Source organism: Falco naumanni, chromosome 7, assembly GCF_017639655.2.
Source record: "Falco naumanni isolate bFalNau1 chromosome 7, bFalNau1.pat, whole genome shotgun sequence".
In the NCBI taxonomy this organism is placed as follows: Eukaryota; Metazoa; Chordata; class Aves; order Falconiformes; family Falconidae; genus Falco; species Falco naumanni.
The window spans coordinates 60629185-60644693 of NC_054060.1; the positions used below are offsets into that span (position 1 = coordinate 60629185).

Genomic DNA, 15509 nt, shown 5'->3' on the forward strand with positions numbered 1-15509 from the left:
GTAAGATGTGTTTTGCTCCTGTGCCAACACCACTGCTTTCTGTTGTGAGCTTCACAGCTCTCTTTTCTAGCATCCTCTTGGGATTATCAGTGCCAGCACTTTGTTCTGTTAGCATCTGATGATGAAGCTGATTTTGCCTATCAGAATCACAGGTGCCAGAGAGTATTAACAGTGACGTTTAGGCCATATCTAGGGAATTCCTGCATCCTGCTGAGGAAATCGCTGCTTCTAAATTAAGGACCCATCGTACCAGCATAACTGTAGTGTCCAACACTGTAAGAGTGTTTCCCTAGTGGAATTATGTAGAGTAGAAGTTAGGACTTCTGTGCACATTTCGACAGATACTGTTTGTAAATTTAGCTTAATGCACTGATGCCAAGAGGAAAGTGCTACAAGCTACAAACTCCTTGACCTGAGTCACTTGGTGAAGCTTCCACAAATGACTGGGAGGAAAAACATGTTATTGATAATACTATTTCTCAGGAGTTTCTTTTGTATGTCTATTATATCAGCTTCCCATCCCTTGTACTTCGGGACTGTTTTTTATTGTAAAAGGTTGAATACACATAGGTGGCTTTCAAAGGATGCTGTTTACTTGCACAGGTAGCCTCGCTTTTCAGCTTAACTGACCGCCATTGTAAATTGTTAATAATACAGTAAAGTATTACATATTTTTCTACTGCAATATTTTACTCAATTTCAGCAATCTCCTGAACCCTATACAGGACTTGTAAACTGTGGATTCAGTCTTTGGTGTTACTAAGGAATATTCTATCACCATTCAATTTCTGACTTTTCTTCAATTTCAAAAATTGCTGGGATCTGTAATGTTTCTGATTTGTTTTACTAGGGATCCCCCAAAAGCCCCCTTCTTCCATAAGAATTTTCCATAAGCATAATCAAGTGCTTTGGAAAGAAGGTGTGAACCACTTGGTGCAGACTTTCGTTACAGATCTAGAATCTCAGCTCTTCTGGATTCTTCAAACTTGATTTGGGGACTTGAGGTCCTCAACCTCAGCTTCTGGAGAAAAAAGTGTGATGGCACGTAGTAAAGGCCATCCCTTGGGCCCTGAAAATGACCTTTCACTTGCAAGCAATTGGGCAGAGAAACTTACCTGCTCTTCCTTATCTTACTGTTGTGGGTATTTAGCTTGTATTAGGGTACCTTACTGCACTGAAATTAATTAGACGGTTCACACCTCACAGAGCTGTGCTTCCAGATTTCTCTATATACATAAAATATTTCCATCAGCTATATTTAATGCACCTTTTGAGGGATTTTACACATCTATGAAGGTATGAAATTCAACAGAGATGCATCCTCAACAAGCATTGTGAAATTTTATTTTTCAGGTACTTTTCTCCTGGAATATAACTTACAAATCTAGCTGCTAGCTGTCTATATAGAGTTCATAAAGACAAGTATGTACTTTATTGTGGGATTCAGTAGGTTCCTTACCTATCGGTAAGGATGTGCCATTTCCTCCCATACCTTTATCTCACTATCCCTGTTTCTTAGCCAGGCTGTATTTTTAGATATGATTGCTATTAGTATAGAATTTTGTAGGGAATATAATTTGTTAAGCATTCTCAGAGAAGTGTGATGGAGGGATTTAATTTGTGTTTTAAGGGCCCAGCTGATCTGCCCTTTCAATTCTGAGGTGGCACAGACAGGCAGAAAAATGCAGCTGGGTAAGAATATTAAAATAAGAGACACTGAAGTTTAAATTATTTCCCAATTAGAAAGATAGTTAAGCAGAGGTCTCAGAATCATGGTATTCGATATGTGTGCCTAAATTCTACTGATCTACTTCACATGCCAGAGTGCTTTTGTATATCTGGCTGTTATGATTTTTTTGTTGGTAAAATCCAGGGTTTCAGGAAGGGCTGTGGAAGCTTATGAGAAGTGTTTGCTGTTCCGTCATACATTGATTGAATTCCAGCTCTGTTGTAAACCAATGACTAGTTAATGGAATCGTGGCTGCAACTTCATCAAATTAATAAGTAAACAAATGAAGCAAAGGGATTTGTGATGAATAAGAACAATTTCTACTCACCTTACACTGATTGGTAGACACCCACCCTCAGCATCAGCACCAAACACTGTGCACTGAGGCAGAGGTCTGGTCAAGCTTATCATATCCTGAGTTGAATGCTCTGTCTCAAAAAAAAAAAAAAAAAATAAAAAAAATATTGATATCTGTTCTTTGTATTATCTACACATTGACTCCTAATCTTTCGGGAAGTATTGTACATTTCTTTGTCCCAAACCATGCAACAAAAAAAGTTAGTTAAAAAAAAAAGTGCATTCAGCAGTTATACACATATTAAACAAATAGGCCAGGAGTAAAATCCAATTACCTTTAGGTGTTGCGTATGGGTGGTAGCAAGTGATGCAATAGGACTAAATGAATGTCTTTGGATTTCCACCTGTTCAGTGTAATGTAGGAGGTCCTTTCTGTCCAAAAAGTTGTCAGGCTGGCATGTATGTGGTAGTGAATTACAATCAGACATGTGAAGCACATAACTGTGTTAACTGCTTGCTTCCCCCGCTGACAAAGGTTGCTGTTCCCACAGCAGGGACAGCTGAACCACTCAAAAAGAGCAGCTTAATGAAATTCAGGAAGGTTTACATCATTTCACCAGACTTAAACTTCTGTGGCTAAGAGGTCACTGTACAACCTGTTTGGTCATCTTGGCTGCACCGCAACCCCTGCCAGAGGTGGCACACACTTCAGTCATCTACTTTTAACCTCCTTTTCCCAAGAGTCAGAGTTTGGCACAAATTTAGACAAAATTGGGTACAATGAGTCAGGAGAAGCAATGACATCTAGGCAGACAAACTCCACATACACAGCTTTCTTGGGAATCTTTTCTTGCAGCTGGCAGCAGAGAAAGGAAGGGCAGGCTAAAAAGAAAGTGGCTAAAATGAGTTAGGAGTAGTCAATATGTTGGCTACCGCTGAAACTCAAATATTATCATTAGTTTTAATCATTCAAAGACTGGAATACCATTAAATATATCCTGAAGTCTGTACATCCATACACAGCAGCATTTTGTAAATGTAGTAATTTGTACAGAAGACCAGCAGTGAAAAAGCAAATTGGTTAAATGTGACAGAACGCTAATATTGATGAATGTCCTACTTTGTTTATTTTCTTTCAGTTTACAAGCTTTGAGGAAGGAGAAGTCCCGAGATGCTGCTCGCTCTCGCCGGGGAAAGGAGAATTTTGAATTCTATGAGTTGGCAAAGTTGTTGCCACTGCCTGCAGCCATTACCAGCCAGCTTGACAAGGCATCCATCATCCGACTTACAATTAGCTATCTGAAAATGAGGGACTTTGCTAATCAAGGTGATCCTCCGTGGAACTTGAGAATGGAAGGACCTCCACCCAATACATCAGTAAAAGGTATGGAATAATATGTTGTATAGTATCGAATATGGCAGCCTTTAGTAACCGCTAAATTGAAATTTTTACCATCATCCTTTCTTCTTTCCCTGCATATCAAATCCTTTAAAGGGATACAAATGTGGAAATCTGAGGTCTGCATGAGAAAGACACCATGTGAAGGTGAAATAAACCTCTTATTTATTTTTTTTATTTAACAAGGAACCTATTGATGTAATTATTACAGCTGTATATCTTCTGGGTGACATAGACTAAATTGTTTGAAGTTAGCAATTGCTTTGGCTTAGTGTTTTATATAAGGATGTGTTTGAGAGGAACATGGCATTATTTCTTGATTTGAGGATTCAATATCTTAATTCTCTGGCTAGACCTTAAAGGCAGAATCATGTATTCTGAAGTTTGAAAGCATCACATCAAAACATTTAAATCTTCATATTAGAGAACAGGATTTTATATATCATCTTGTAATGTGTATAGAAATTATTTTGACTTCTCAGCCCGTAGGCATCTGTCAACATTTCAGCCAAAATAGACTGTTTTCAATATTAAACACCCTCTTTTCATGCTCAAACAAGCAGTTGGGCAGGAAAATCAATGTTTTAGACATGAGTTGCCACAGAAGTCAGGTAACAGAGGAATCAGTTGTTTTAGAGGCTATGTGCATGTTGGTCCTATGTAGTGTTTCCAAGGACTTCTGTAAACTGGTCATTTTTTTGTAATTTTTTTTTATTTTTACTCATGTTACTTATGTAGATGAGTGTGATCTTGCTGTCTGATAAGTATTGTAAAATAGAGAGCAAGCTGCGTTAACAGCAAGAACTCAAAGTTGCCATAACCTGGGAATTTTGGTTGTCCTGGCTTTGACAGCACAGAAAACTACGCTGTTTTATTTTAGCTACTGATCTCACATTTTGGAGGAAACATAGTTTGGAAAGAGGCATATGAGATTTGTGCACTTCAGTTTTTTTCCTACACATGATGAAAATTAAACTCAGTCTACACTAAACTGAAAAGACTGTATATAGCATGAGGCAAAAGAAAAAGATACCTTTAAGGGTGAGGGGAGGAGGGAGAAATAGAATCTTATTTATCAGCCCACAGCTGCTGATGAAAGTTTACTGGTCTTGATGGTGCAAAGGCCTTTTACCTGCTCTTCCATTTAAAGGAAGTAATATTAGTTAAGGAAAGTTATAATATTCAGTGGACAGAGATAGACATGGAGGGTAAAAGCAAAGGACTTTCAGGGTGATGATTTGGTAGCTGGACACATTTGCGTCATTTCATATATTTCATTTGTATTATCTGCCACATCATATATAATTTTCAGGGAGAAAAAAAAAAAAAAGTAGTAATTACATCATCCAGAGCATGAGTATAATGTGGTTCATCAGGCTTCTGATGTAATATGCAAAAGTTCCCCATTTTTTCAAGATGAGAGTTTATTGTCAGGCAATTTAACAGTGTTTCAAGGTGGATGTAAAGTGAACTGCTGTACAATCTGTGATCTGTCTGTTAAAACAAATAATTCCTCCCCAAATTCCTGTTGCTAACAGACATACAGTGCTTCTACAAGCTGTCCTGTATTATGGAAAGTCTGATCTCTGCAGATCTCTGTGTATGTTTTTGGAGTATCTGGCTGGTGGGTTTTTTTGTTGTTTTGTTTTGGTTTTATTTTTCATTAACCACTTGTGGAATATATACCTGAATATTCCTTTTTGGGCACAGATTCTAATGAAGAAAATAATTTAGAGGGAGAACGAAACCTTATTCTTGGACAACATCATAAATACTCTGGCCTAGATTAACACATTTCTCACTACAAAAAAAGCTAGGTAAACATTTAATGTCTTTCACCTTACCTGATAAAATAATCCTGCTTCTCCACTGATCTGGTGATATGGTTCCCATCCCTCTAGGCATAGGGGTTGTGGGGAGCTGGGGAAGGGTTTTGTTTCCCCCCACCCCCCTGTTGAGTACTTAGCTTTATATTAAGTAGGATTGCTTTATTTGTGTTCAGTATATCAAAATAATGCTTGAATAAACAGTGTTTCATTGTACAAGAGTTTCCCATAAGCAGGTTTAACTGTATAGTACAGGTATATTTTATTACTTCACCAGTTCTCCTTACACTGAAACCTGTTAACACATTCTGATCAAACATTCATGAAATTACATCAAAATAAATTAATTTTCATTTATTAAGGTCGGGTTTTGCTGCTCTTGAAGAAGTTCATATGGAGAAACAAGCTCACATAAATAGCTTGCAGCTTCACATGAAGTATGGTTGATAACCCTACAATAAAACACTAGACATTATACTTTGTGTGTGCCCGAGCAATCTTCTGGATAGACTTAAAGTTATTTGGAAAATTATATCAGAGGTATTTATGTTGCATAGCCAACTGCTTCCCTGTACACCCCCCCACCCCCACCCACCCCACCCCCCCGCCAAATGTGTTTGTTGGTCCTGCTTGTTTTAATTGTAAATTTTCAAAGGTTAGTTTTACATTTGTCCCCCTGTACTATACAACAATTTAATAATTTTATTTTAGTATTCCAGGAAGGTCCTTTTCTATGCCCTGTATTTATCACAGCTTTTCTTAAAAGTCTATAAAACCTGATGAGTTTGTTTTCTTATGCCTACTGTGTAGCGATCACTACAAGTTGTGCTTGCAAATGAACAGTCATGTAACTCCATATAATATTTTCAGAGACAATTACTTCATGTAACTATCTTGAGCAGTTGGAAAGTAACAGATAGTTTTCTCCATTATTTTAGAAATATCTGTATTGTTAAAATACAGATCAAATCTACAATGAACATTATGCATTATTCAAGAAATGACCAGGCATTCTCAGCACTGTTTCAGCTAAATAACTGATGATTGTAACCTTTAAAGAAATCTCATTGTGGTGACTATTGGTAAATCATTTCTCCATTCATAGTAATCTTTATTTAGAGGCTATCTAGAAACCACTATATCTTTTATTAATCTTAAAAGCAATAGCCAATGATTTGACATTTGCTAAAAATGGATAAATTTTCCACCTTCTAATACAGCAGGCTTCAGTCAATTTTTCTTCGTACATTGTCTAAGGCTTTCTTTATGTAGGAAGTATTAGTCCTTGTAAACAAATACGCACACAAGTTATAGCAGATGAGTTTACAGATTACAGTTCTTAAAGACCAGGACATGATTCTCGTATGGCAGAAAATAATCAAAAAGTTATTTAGAGTCAGTAGAAATAAAATGGTTACTCTTTACATGCTATATACAATATGTTATGTATATCAGTACTATTCTCTGTTTCAATCCCTCCAAAAGTCTTTGTTTGACTCCCAGTATTTAAGGGGTATGTTCTGAGGAGAACAGCAAATGAGCTGCTGATCAATATTTTGCACCCAAAGGTGAGCTTTTTGAAAGTTCTGATCTGGTAATGGAAGCATTTTTATAGTCTATACTGTGTGCTCAGCTAGTAAGTGGTGCTTTCCATTGCGCGTTCTGATTGCCTGACCCATGCCAGACCCTGTGAGAACCTTCATATTTTGAAATATTGTCTCCAAATGATTGACTCCCAATTTCTTTATATTTTTAGCACAGACTGTTGTTGAAAGAGTTCAAAGATCATGCAGTTTTAATGTTTTTTTTCTGTTACGCCATAGGTGTTCTTACCAAGCCATATTTTCTTCCTTTTTCTTCAAATAAAGAGAGGAAGGGTGGGGAGCAGTATGAAGCACCGTGATGTTCTCTAGTGTGCTGAATGTGTTTGGATGATGTAAAGTCATGGCATGTATTTGCTTTTTGGGCATCTTTGGGACACTGGCACTGACGTGTGACCACTGTCACTATAAAAAGAAGGCTCACGACTCTGTCTTGAACACCAGTCCCAGCATTTGCCATTAATGTTACTTTTGAAGCAGCAATTAAATCCAATAGTCTGTGCCTAATTTTACAAACCCTTGTCCTGGAAATTTGCCATGATAGCATCAAAATAGTTATTAGATTTTCATTCCTTTTTTGTTGAAGTGAGGTGTTCATTTCTGTCTTTGGAGGTACAAACAAGTGTTTGTGCAAAGCCATGAGTCTAATTTCCTGCCAAGTGATGTTGCATATGGAAATTAGATTACCTAAAACAACTTCGGGCATGTCTTCTCTTTGTATGAAAAAAAAAAGTGATTGTGGGATTATCCATAATCTCAAGGTATAAGTGAGTTTATCATGAGCTGCTTTTTTTTTTTAAAGGTTTTTTTTAAGCCAAATCTTTACATTTTATGTTACATAAGTGTAATAACCTTACTTATGTTCTGCTGTAGTAGAACAGGCGAATGAGAGATTCTAGCTGAGGAGTGAAAAGGACTTTGGTAAATAGTACTGATTGACTGGTAGATTGTGTGAAGAATGTCACTTATAGTTTAACCATCTGTACTCTTAGTGTTACATGTTCTCCCGTTAGGTAGTTTTACACATCTGTGTTCTGGAATTAATATATATCAATATAAAAAGAAATCAGATGCTGTCAAAAGTGTTTGTGGTGAACTGAAGTTTTTCTTGTCCAAATTGTTCTTGTCCAATGTAACTAAATATGCCTCTGACATGTTGCTTGCAATAAAAACATCCAGTGTTACTTCAGTTCTGCCATGGTAATGACAAAAAAAAAAAAAAAAAAAAAAAAAAAAGACGTTGTTTTGGTAATCACAGAAGAAAAAATTAAACTTCAACACAAAATGACACCTGTTGCCTTTAAACTTGCATATTTTCCAAAGGATCCATTCTCAACATAAAAAAAGCATGTAAGCGTAGGCTGAAAATGAAGTCTTACCGTATTATGGAACTTGGTGCTGGGGAAGTAAGTCCAGAGCTTTGAATTCTCTGGGAAAGAAAATAAGCAATAATGATAATTGGAAAGTACGGTAATTGTTATCCCAAATATCAAGTGAGGTTACTTTCATTAAGTATCTTTTTCTGATAATTTTTATGCTGGATATGTATGCATTTTTTAGAGATAAATAAATGGTTCTCTTCTGAATGTTCTTATTGTGGAAACCCTTAGATAACATTACCTGTTGTTAATCTTTCATATTTTAAACTGATAGTTGTCTTCAGAGCAGGAGAGGCAAGATAGTACAAGCTTTTCTCTGCCGAACCACCCAGGCCTTCTGCTAAGACCAGTCTTTGCTTCTGAACCGCCACACAATTGAGGAAACCCTCAATAGGGGCAAAGAAATAAGAATTACTTTCTTCCTCAGTGTTTGTGGCCGAAGACATTGGTTTTCGTTGTTAGACATGAAAAGGTGCATGAGATGAAAACAACATGGTCAGGTGAATTGGCAGTATTGCTTGTTATGGAAAGGTTCTCCAGATCTGGCCATCCCGCTTGGTGTGGAACATCTGCCCTTGTGCTGGACGATTCTAGGTAGCCCCGTAATTTATTTCTCCCTGTCTTGTAGGTGTTTTTCTTATGAGAATCTGATTCTTGTTTATGTGTAGGCCACTATAAAGTGCTCTGTGTACCAGTATCAAACACTGATTGTAAACATAATGTCTATCCATTGTAAACCTGTTTATGTGGCCATAGGGGCAGTGCAGCCATAGGAGCAGGTAGCTTAGTCATCAACCTATTACACAGGGTAAAGGAAAAAGCGATTAGGTGTGGTTTGAATGTAGGAAAGGAGTGCTGGAAATTTCAGACAGACAGTGGTAAAACATTAATGTTCTTTGTGAGGATTATTGATGGTTTTCTAGTATGAAAGATGTGGAAGCCAAAATGAGGTAGCTCTGTTTGAATCTCATTGTGATAGATAAGATGAATTGAATACTGGACTCAGAGTTGGTGGTTGCCTAGTGACAAGTGATCATGACCTGATTGCTTTCAATCTCTGCAAATGGAGGAGGGTGCCAACCAATATACTCAGTGCTTTTGAGGGACTAATTGACTAATGGAGAAACTTATGTGTGAAATTGATTGTGAGGAAAAATGTTGATGGAAAAATTAGAATAAATGTTGACTAGAACTCTTACAGAAAAAAATTATGAAATTGCCATCTTCTGTGCACCTTAAAATTATAAAACTGCATCCTTTTTTAGAATGGAAGTGAAATCAAGTATTTGAAAAAAGATGTATGTATTTATGTAAAACTTTGGGAATAAAAGGGAAATACATAACAGTTAGGATAAACTAGACTCTCTTAGGTGCAGGAAGTTTACAAAGACAAGCAGATACATTAAGGAAAAATCTACCAGGATTAGAAAACTGAAAGAAAAAAATTGGTTTATTTGTATTAGAAATGGGAAAAAATCTGGCAACAATATAGGCTCATTAGCAGTAAGGTATGGTAAAACTTGTGGTTGTAGCAAAGGCAGGGGAGCTTGATACAGGTTTCTTCAAGTGCTTGTCTGTACAGAATCCATTCTACCGGCCTTTATAGCTCAGGTTACTGTTACGGCAGTGTTCAGGGAGCATATGCAATCATAGTCATCAACAATATAAAAACTTGGGGAGGAGAATTCTGCTGCCAGAATTTATAGTTTGGTGGACTTGGCAGTGTTAGATTTACAGTTGGACTCAATGATATTAAAGGTCTTTGCCAAACTAAATGATCATATGATTCTATATCATATGTCTTAATCAAAATGGGATTATTATAGCTTGTTGTGGGTTTTGTTGTCTTGCTCAATCCTCCTTGTTTCTCTCTCAAGCTTCCCATGCAAAAGTATTCTGCTTCTGGAATCCAAATGCTGGAGTCCCAAGCGTGAGGCTCCAAGAACTGCCTATCTATCTTTTCTGCTGGGGAAACTAGGAATTTTTCTTTAGTGTCTGAATCAAACTTTAAAAGTACTTGAAAAACAGAAGGGTATAATTCTTAGATGTGCCAGAAAAAGCAGATCTTACCAACAGAGCAGGGAAACCCCTGACATCACAGTAATACACACTGGCCTTGCCCCACAGCAGTCATCACAGTTGCGTGTTGCTTTGGTAGGTTACCTGCCATGGTATAAGCAAGGGACTCTGAAACTCTTGGGCATCATCATCGTGAATCCCAGCTTGCTGTGTTTCTCAGATATTCCGGAACTGTTGAATAAATTGTGCGTGTTCTTCAGACAAGGATTGGGTTACCTCTGATATCAGCCTGATACAGTTTGCAGCATCACCCATTCTTTGCAGTGGTGGTGGTGTGGCGGTTGCGGTACTGAGCTGTCTTAGCGTCAGAGCAGTTGCAGGCAAAATATTGGGAAAATTCCTGCAATAAAGGGATAAAGGTAAGATCGTGTATTTTTTCAGCAAACATGGGTAAAGGGACAATAATTCTTATAAAACAAACGCAGCTTAATTCTCTGAAATTGCAAGTCCAGTTAACCAGGATATGCATTTTATACTGAAGTATTTGTAAGGCATTTGACTTACTGGTGCATAAGAATTATGATTTTAAAATACTGGAAGAATATTGTATTGGCAGAACCAAGCGAAACACATTAACTTTATAACTGATTGATCTTGGAAAGTAAATTGAAGTGAAAAGTACTATTAGGAAGGAGTTTCTGTGGTTTCCTGCAGAAAGCACTCTGGGCATGATCTTCAATGAACTGGCAATAAACACGGCACAAGTGCTGATTTCAAATTTGCAAACTGCAATGATGTTTGGATGATAAACAATGATCTGTGCAGCTCAGTAAAGCAAACCTCCTAAAATGTGTTTATTTCAGTATACTGAAATGAAAAATATTATTAATTTTTTATAATTATTATAATATTCATATTTATATTTGCTGTCCTAAACTCCAAGCTACAGGTTGTTCCCAAGTAGTTAATTTTGTTACAAGACTTTGAAAGGTTTTGGTTTTCTTGAGATGCAGAACAGGAACAATGGGAAAACATCTCAAGTTCAGCTCTCCTTTTTTGCATGAACAAAGGCATAAAAAGAACCTACCTGATCCTTCCAGTTCTGCTAGCAGAAATGATAGAATGATTTAGTTTCCTATGGTGCTTTATTTGTCTCGTAAAAAGTTCTATCCATCACTTCTGTGGAGACACACAACATTTACTATTGGTAAAAAATTAATACTCTTTCTAAAATGTTGTCAATCAGATGTCAGTCCCTGGAAGAGTTGTTTATTGCTAGAACTCCACACCTTGCATCTTAACAATTAGCTAGGAAAACAACCAGGCAGGAAGCGTTTTAAAGAGCAAGGAAATAGAACAGGTGGCTTGCATGACTTTTCTCTCATTCCCAGCCACTACTGTATTTCCATTCTATTACACTGCATTTCACCTTCCTTTTTCTCTTCTTGGGCTGTTACATTGACTGGTCATTTTTGCATTTTCATTATGTTCTTTTAATACAGTGTATTTTTCTTAACCATTCTTTGTTTTTGAGTTTTTAGCTGGAACACTGAATATGGATAATGTCTTCCTCCTGTATGCGGCTTCCAGTGTTGATTCTCTCTTTTTTGTAGTCCTGCATTTTCTTCTACATGTTTGCATTCTTAATGCAGTCTTGGTAATGAGAGCAACCTGGAGAAGAATATTAATATTTAAAAGAAACCCTAAATAGTTTTTAACTTTTCAATTCATTCTATCTTCCTTCAATGGGCCTGCCTTTCTGTGCACAATAATCCTGTGTCATTCAAAATCCACTCCCGAGTTGAGAACATACCTTCCTCATTCCAGCTGAAAGATGGTGGGTGTCGTCATTATAATTCATGGTTGAGAACATTGATGATATTGGCTAGCAGGTTTTAGCAACAGCACAGGCTTCAGACTTGCAGAGGTAAATATGTCAGGAGGAGAATAGTGTCAGCAGTTGTAATGTCTCCAACCTTGGCAAGGATGGTAAAAAACATCAGGGAAAACTTTCAAATCCAAACCAAGTTAATTTCTTGTCATTATATAATGATACGGATTTTTATCCAGTAGAAGTTTTATGTAAAAGTCAGTGTCACAGCAATCCAGTTTTCCAAAGCTCTTAATAAAATGTTTCCATATGATTTTTACATGCATGTTTTATGTTGCATGCATTAGCTCCAGGTGGTCTTTTTTAGAAGCATGAATATCTTAAATTGTATGTGCAGTCTACATAACTTTTTCAAATAATGCACATGATGGGGTTAGCCAATTACAGATGTGCAATAAGTCCGGTGTGCCAAAAGTGCTTGTTCTGCTTTTTGCTTTTAGTAATCAGAAACAGACAAAAAGTAATCGCTGCTGTAGTTTTTGATATGTAAAATGAAAAAGGTCTGTTGCTATCTGTAGATTGCAATATCTGATAGAGCTTTTGTTTGTCTTTATATTTGTCCTTTTCTGAACAGAATAAAAGTGTCTGCGCTGAAAAGCATTTTGGACAGAGCCTCGCTAAAGCTTAATACTGTAGTGCTCCAGTTTGCAACTGAAAGTGGTTGAGGAATTGGATCTTGTGGTTGGATTTAACAGTTTCAGTATAGTTATCATACCTGAGTCTCCTCAGCTGAGCAGGGAATGTAAGGACATGCTCCAAGTCCTGCTAAATTCAATAGAGCTTAGCCTTTGTTTCTTCTGTTAATTTAGTTTATTGGTTTTCTGGGTCATCTGAACTTTATCATATATCTCCAGTTGAATGGTTGCCTCTTTTAGACCTCGTTAAGTTCATTGTGGAGATAATAAATACATCTGTATGAAGAGCTAAAGAAACAAATTAACAAGCTGATAATTAATATAGCAGAGACCTTAAAAAAAAAAAAAAAACAAAAAACAACAAAACCAAAAAGAACCAAAACACCAAAACCCACACACAACAACAACAAAAAAACCAGACACAGGTAGTCATGTCCTTATTAGTATGTAGACATGAGGGAATAAAGCAGTGTAAATGAATGGAATTTCATAATATTTGTTTCACCAAGAGTAACATCCCTTTATATCACAAGTAAAAAAATTATTTTGTCTGAAGTGAAAGAACATGCGCAAACTTTTTTTTTTAAATGAAAAGAGTAAATCTATATTTCCCATCTCATATGTTTGCAGTTATATATTTATTAGTATTTTCCAAAGTGGCTGTCTCAATATTTGGAGTAAATAGTAGTCAGAGCCCTGAAAGTTAAGTTTGAAGTATATGGATTTAATAATAATTCTTGTTTTTCTGTAATAGTTACATTAGATACCTGTGGTCAACACAGCAAGATTTAGATGCTGAAGGTAGACCCAGCAATTTTAAAAACCAAAGTGCAGTGATTTTATATCTATATAATATGCAAGTATAAACACAGTCTGACCAAAGTTTGACCACAATATCAACGCAGCTTAATTTCTGCAACTTCTCTTTGAAGCCAGAGGAAGGAAATCGAGTTTCCACCAAATCCCTATGCTCTTGTGGTCTCCCATTTCAATCAGGGATATAAAGTAGAATACAATGAATCCATAGTAAAGACTTTCCCAGGACATTAGAGAGATCAGTAAAAACTGTTTTCATTAGCTGTCTGTAATTAAAGAGCACCCTTCATAGAGAGCTTACAATTTAGAGAATGTGTAAGCCCCTATATCTATCTGAGATTGCAAGCAAAATAAGTATCTCCACAGAGTTGGGGACTTAGGTGTTGTTTTAAAATATCGAACTCCCTTAAGACATGTCTTTTCTGTTTATTTGCTAGCTTTTAAACCAAGGTGGATATTCTTATTTTCAATTTCAAAGATTTTAGACGTACTGCGATTTCTGTTTCTAAAGAAGGAAGGAAAGAAAGGCAAATCCCTATTTAACTACTTAACTCCAGTTGCACCACAGTCATCCTTATAAATGGAGCCGTTAGAAAATGCTTACCTTAATTTCAGTGCTTGACCACATCACTCCTTATAATTCTTACTCGCTGAGTTAGCCAGGTGCATCTGCACAAGCATGTGTGTGTTGTTCCTCTGCGTTCTACTTCTGTCATATAAAAATTGGTTTTGCTTTGCTTTGCGTGGGGTGATACCACATGCAAGTACGAAATTCCGTGTCTTATTTCATGATCTGGAAACTCAGTAAATGCATATTAATAATTGGAAAAGGAAGAGGGAAAAATATTTTTGTTCACATTTTCATACACATAGACAATTCTCAAACATTACATACAGCAAGCAGAATAATGTCAGCATTACTTCAGATTTCATAAAGAACCACAGGTGTGTAAAGGTTTAGGAAGAATCAGGAGCTGGGGTTTTTTTTGTTTGCTTTTTGAAGTATATATCACATTTCCACCACTATCAGAGCAACTCTACATTTATATGACCCCTTTCAAATGTGAATTGCTGTGTATGCTAGCTGTTTCTCAGCCTCTTGATGAAGCAGAACAGTGCTGATAATGCTAATAGAGAAATTGAGGCATATACAGATTTAGGGCTAGCTTTTCAAAAGAGTACAGCACCTCAACTGGGGCCAGATTTCAAAAGATCTCTGATCCTATTCAGCAACAAAATAAATAGCCAGATTTTCAAAAGATTTCATCACTTTGGTAATCTGATCATAAGAAGCAGCTGTTGAGCACACTTGCAAAGCCGGCCAGGAGTGTCTTGTTCAATATCACGTGAGAAGTGTGTGGCAGAGCAGGGAATAGAGCCCTCTTCCCGTGTCCCAGGACTAGGAGTCCAGTTCTTAAGAAATAACACTGTCTTCATGTCCTTTGCACGAATACTGTATTTAATGAGTTTTTCATTAGGAAATTTAACCCATGTCTGTGAGGAGACAGTTTGCAGAATAACATTAAGATTTACACTCAGAAATATTGTTAATCCATTTAATATTGAACCTCCATGTTATATTGCTTTCATTAGTATCTCTTGTAAAAACAAGAAGTCCCTTCAGTATTTTTTAAAGGTCTCATAGTCCATTGCCATTTTTTTAAGTGTCACAAGAAAAAAAATAGAGTAACTAGGTATTAAAAAAACCAAACAACCTACAGAAGCCTGGAGCAAGTATATGCTATGGAAAGTCTAGGTGTGATTTTGCTGTGGGCTTCCACCTCATACCACATTCTGAGGGCATATTGTTTATTTTTGTTTACATTTTAAATGTTTCTTTCTGTCTCTTCCTAGAGATGAAGAAATAAGGTATTTTCTTTTTCTGAAGATAAATACTTTTGTTATTTAATACTTTAG

At 36.6% G+C, this 15509-nt stretch overlaps 1 protein-coding gene across 1 annotated transcript in view; it reads left to right on the plus strand.

Annotated features, from left to right (window-relative positions):
• The window catches only part of NPAS3 (neuronal PAS domain protein 3), a 611298-nt gene that overhangs the window by 180601 nt on the left and 415188 nt on the right, over positions 1–15509 (plus strand). Inside the window, exon 2 of the mRNA XM_040602139.1 lies at positions 3166–3410. Coding sequence (XP_040458073.1) covers positions 3166–3410 — 245 coding nt within the window. The remainder of the gene's footprint in view (positions 1–3165; positions 3411–15509) is intronic.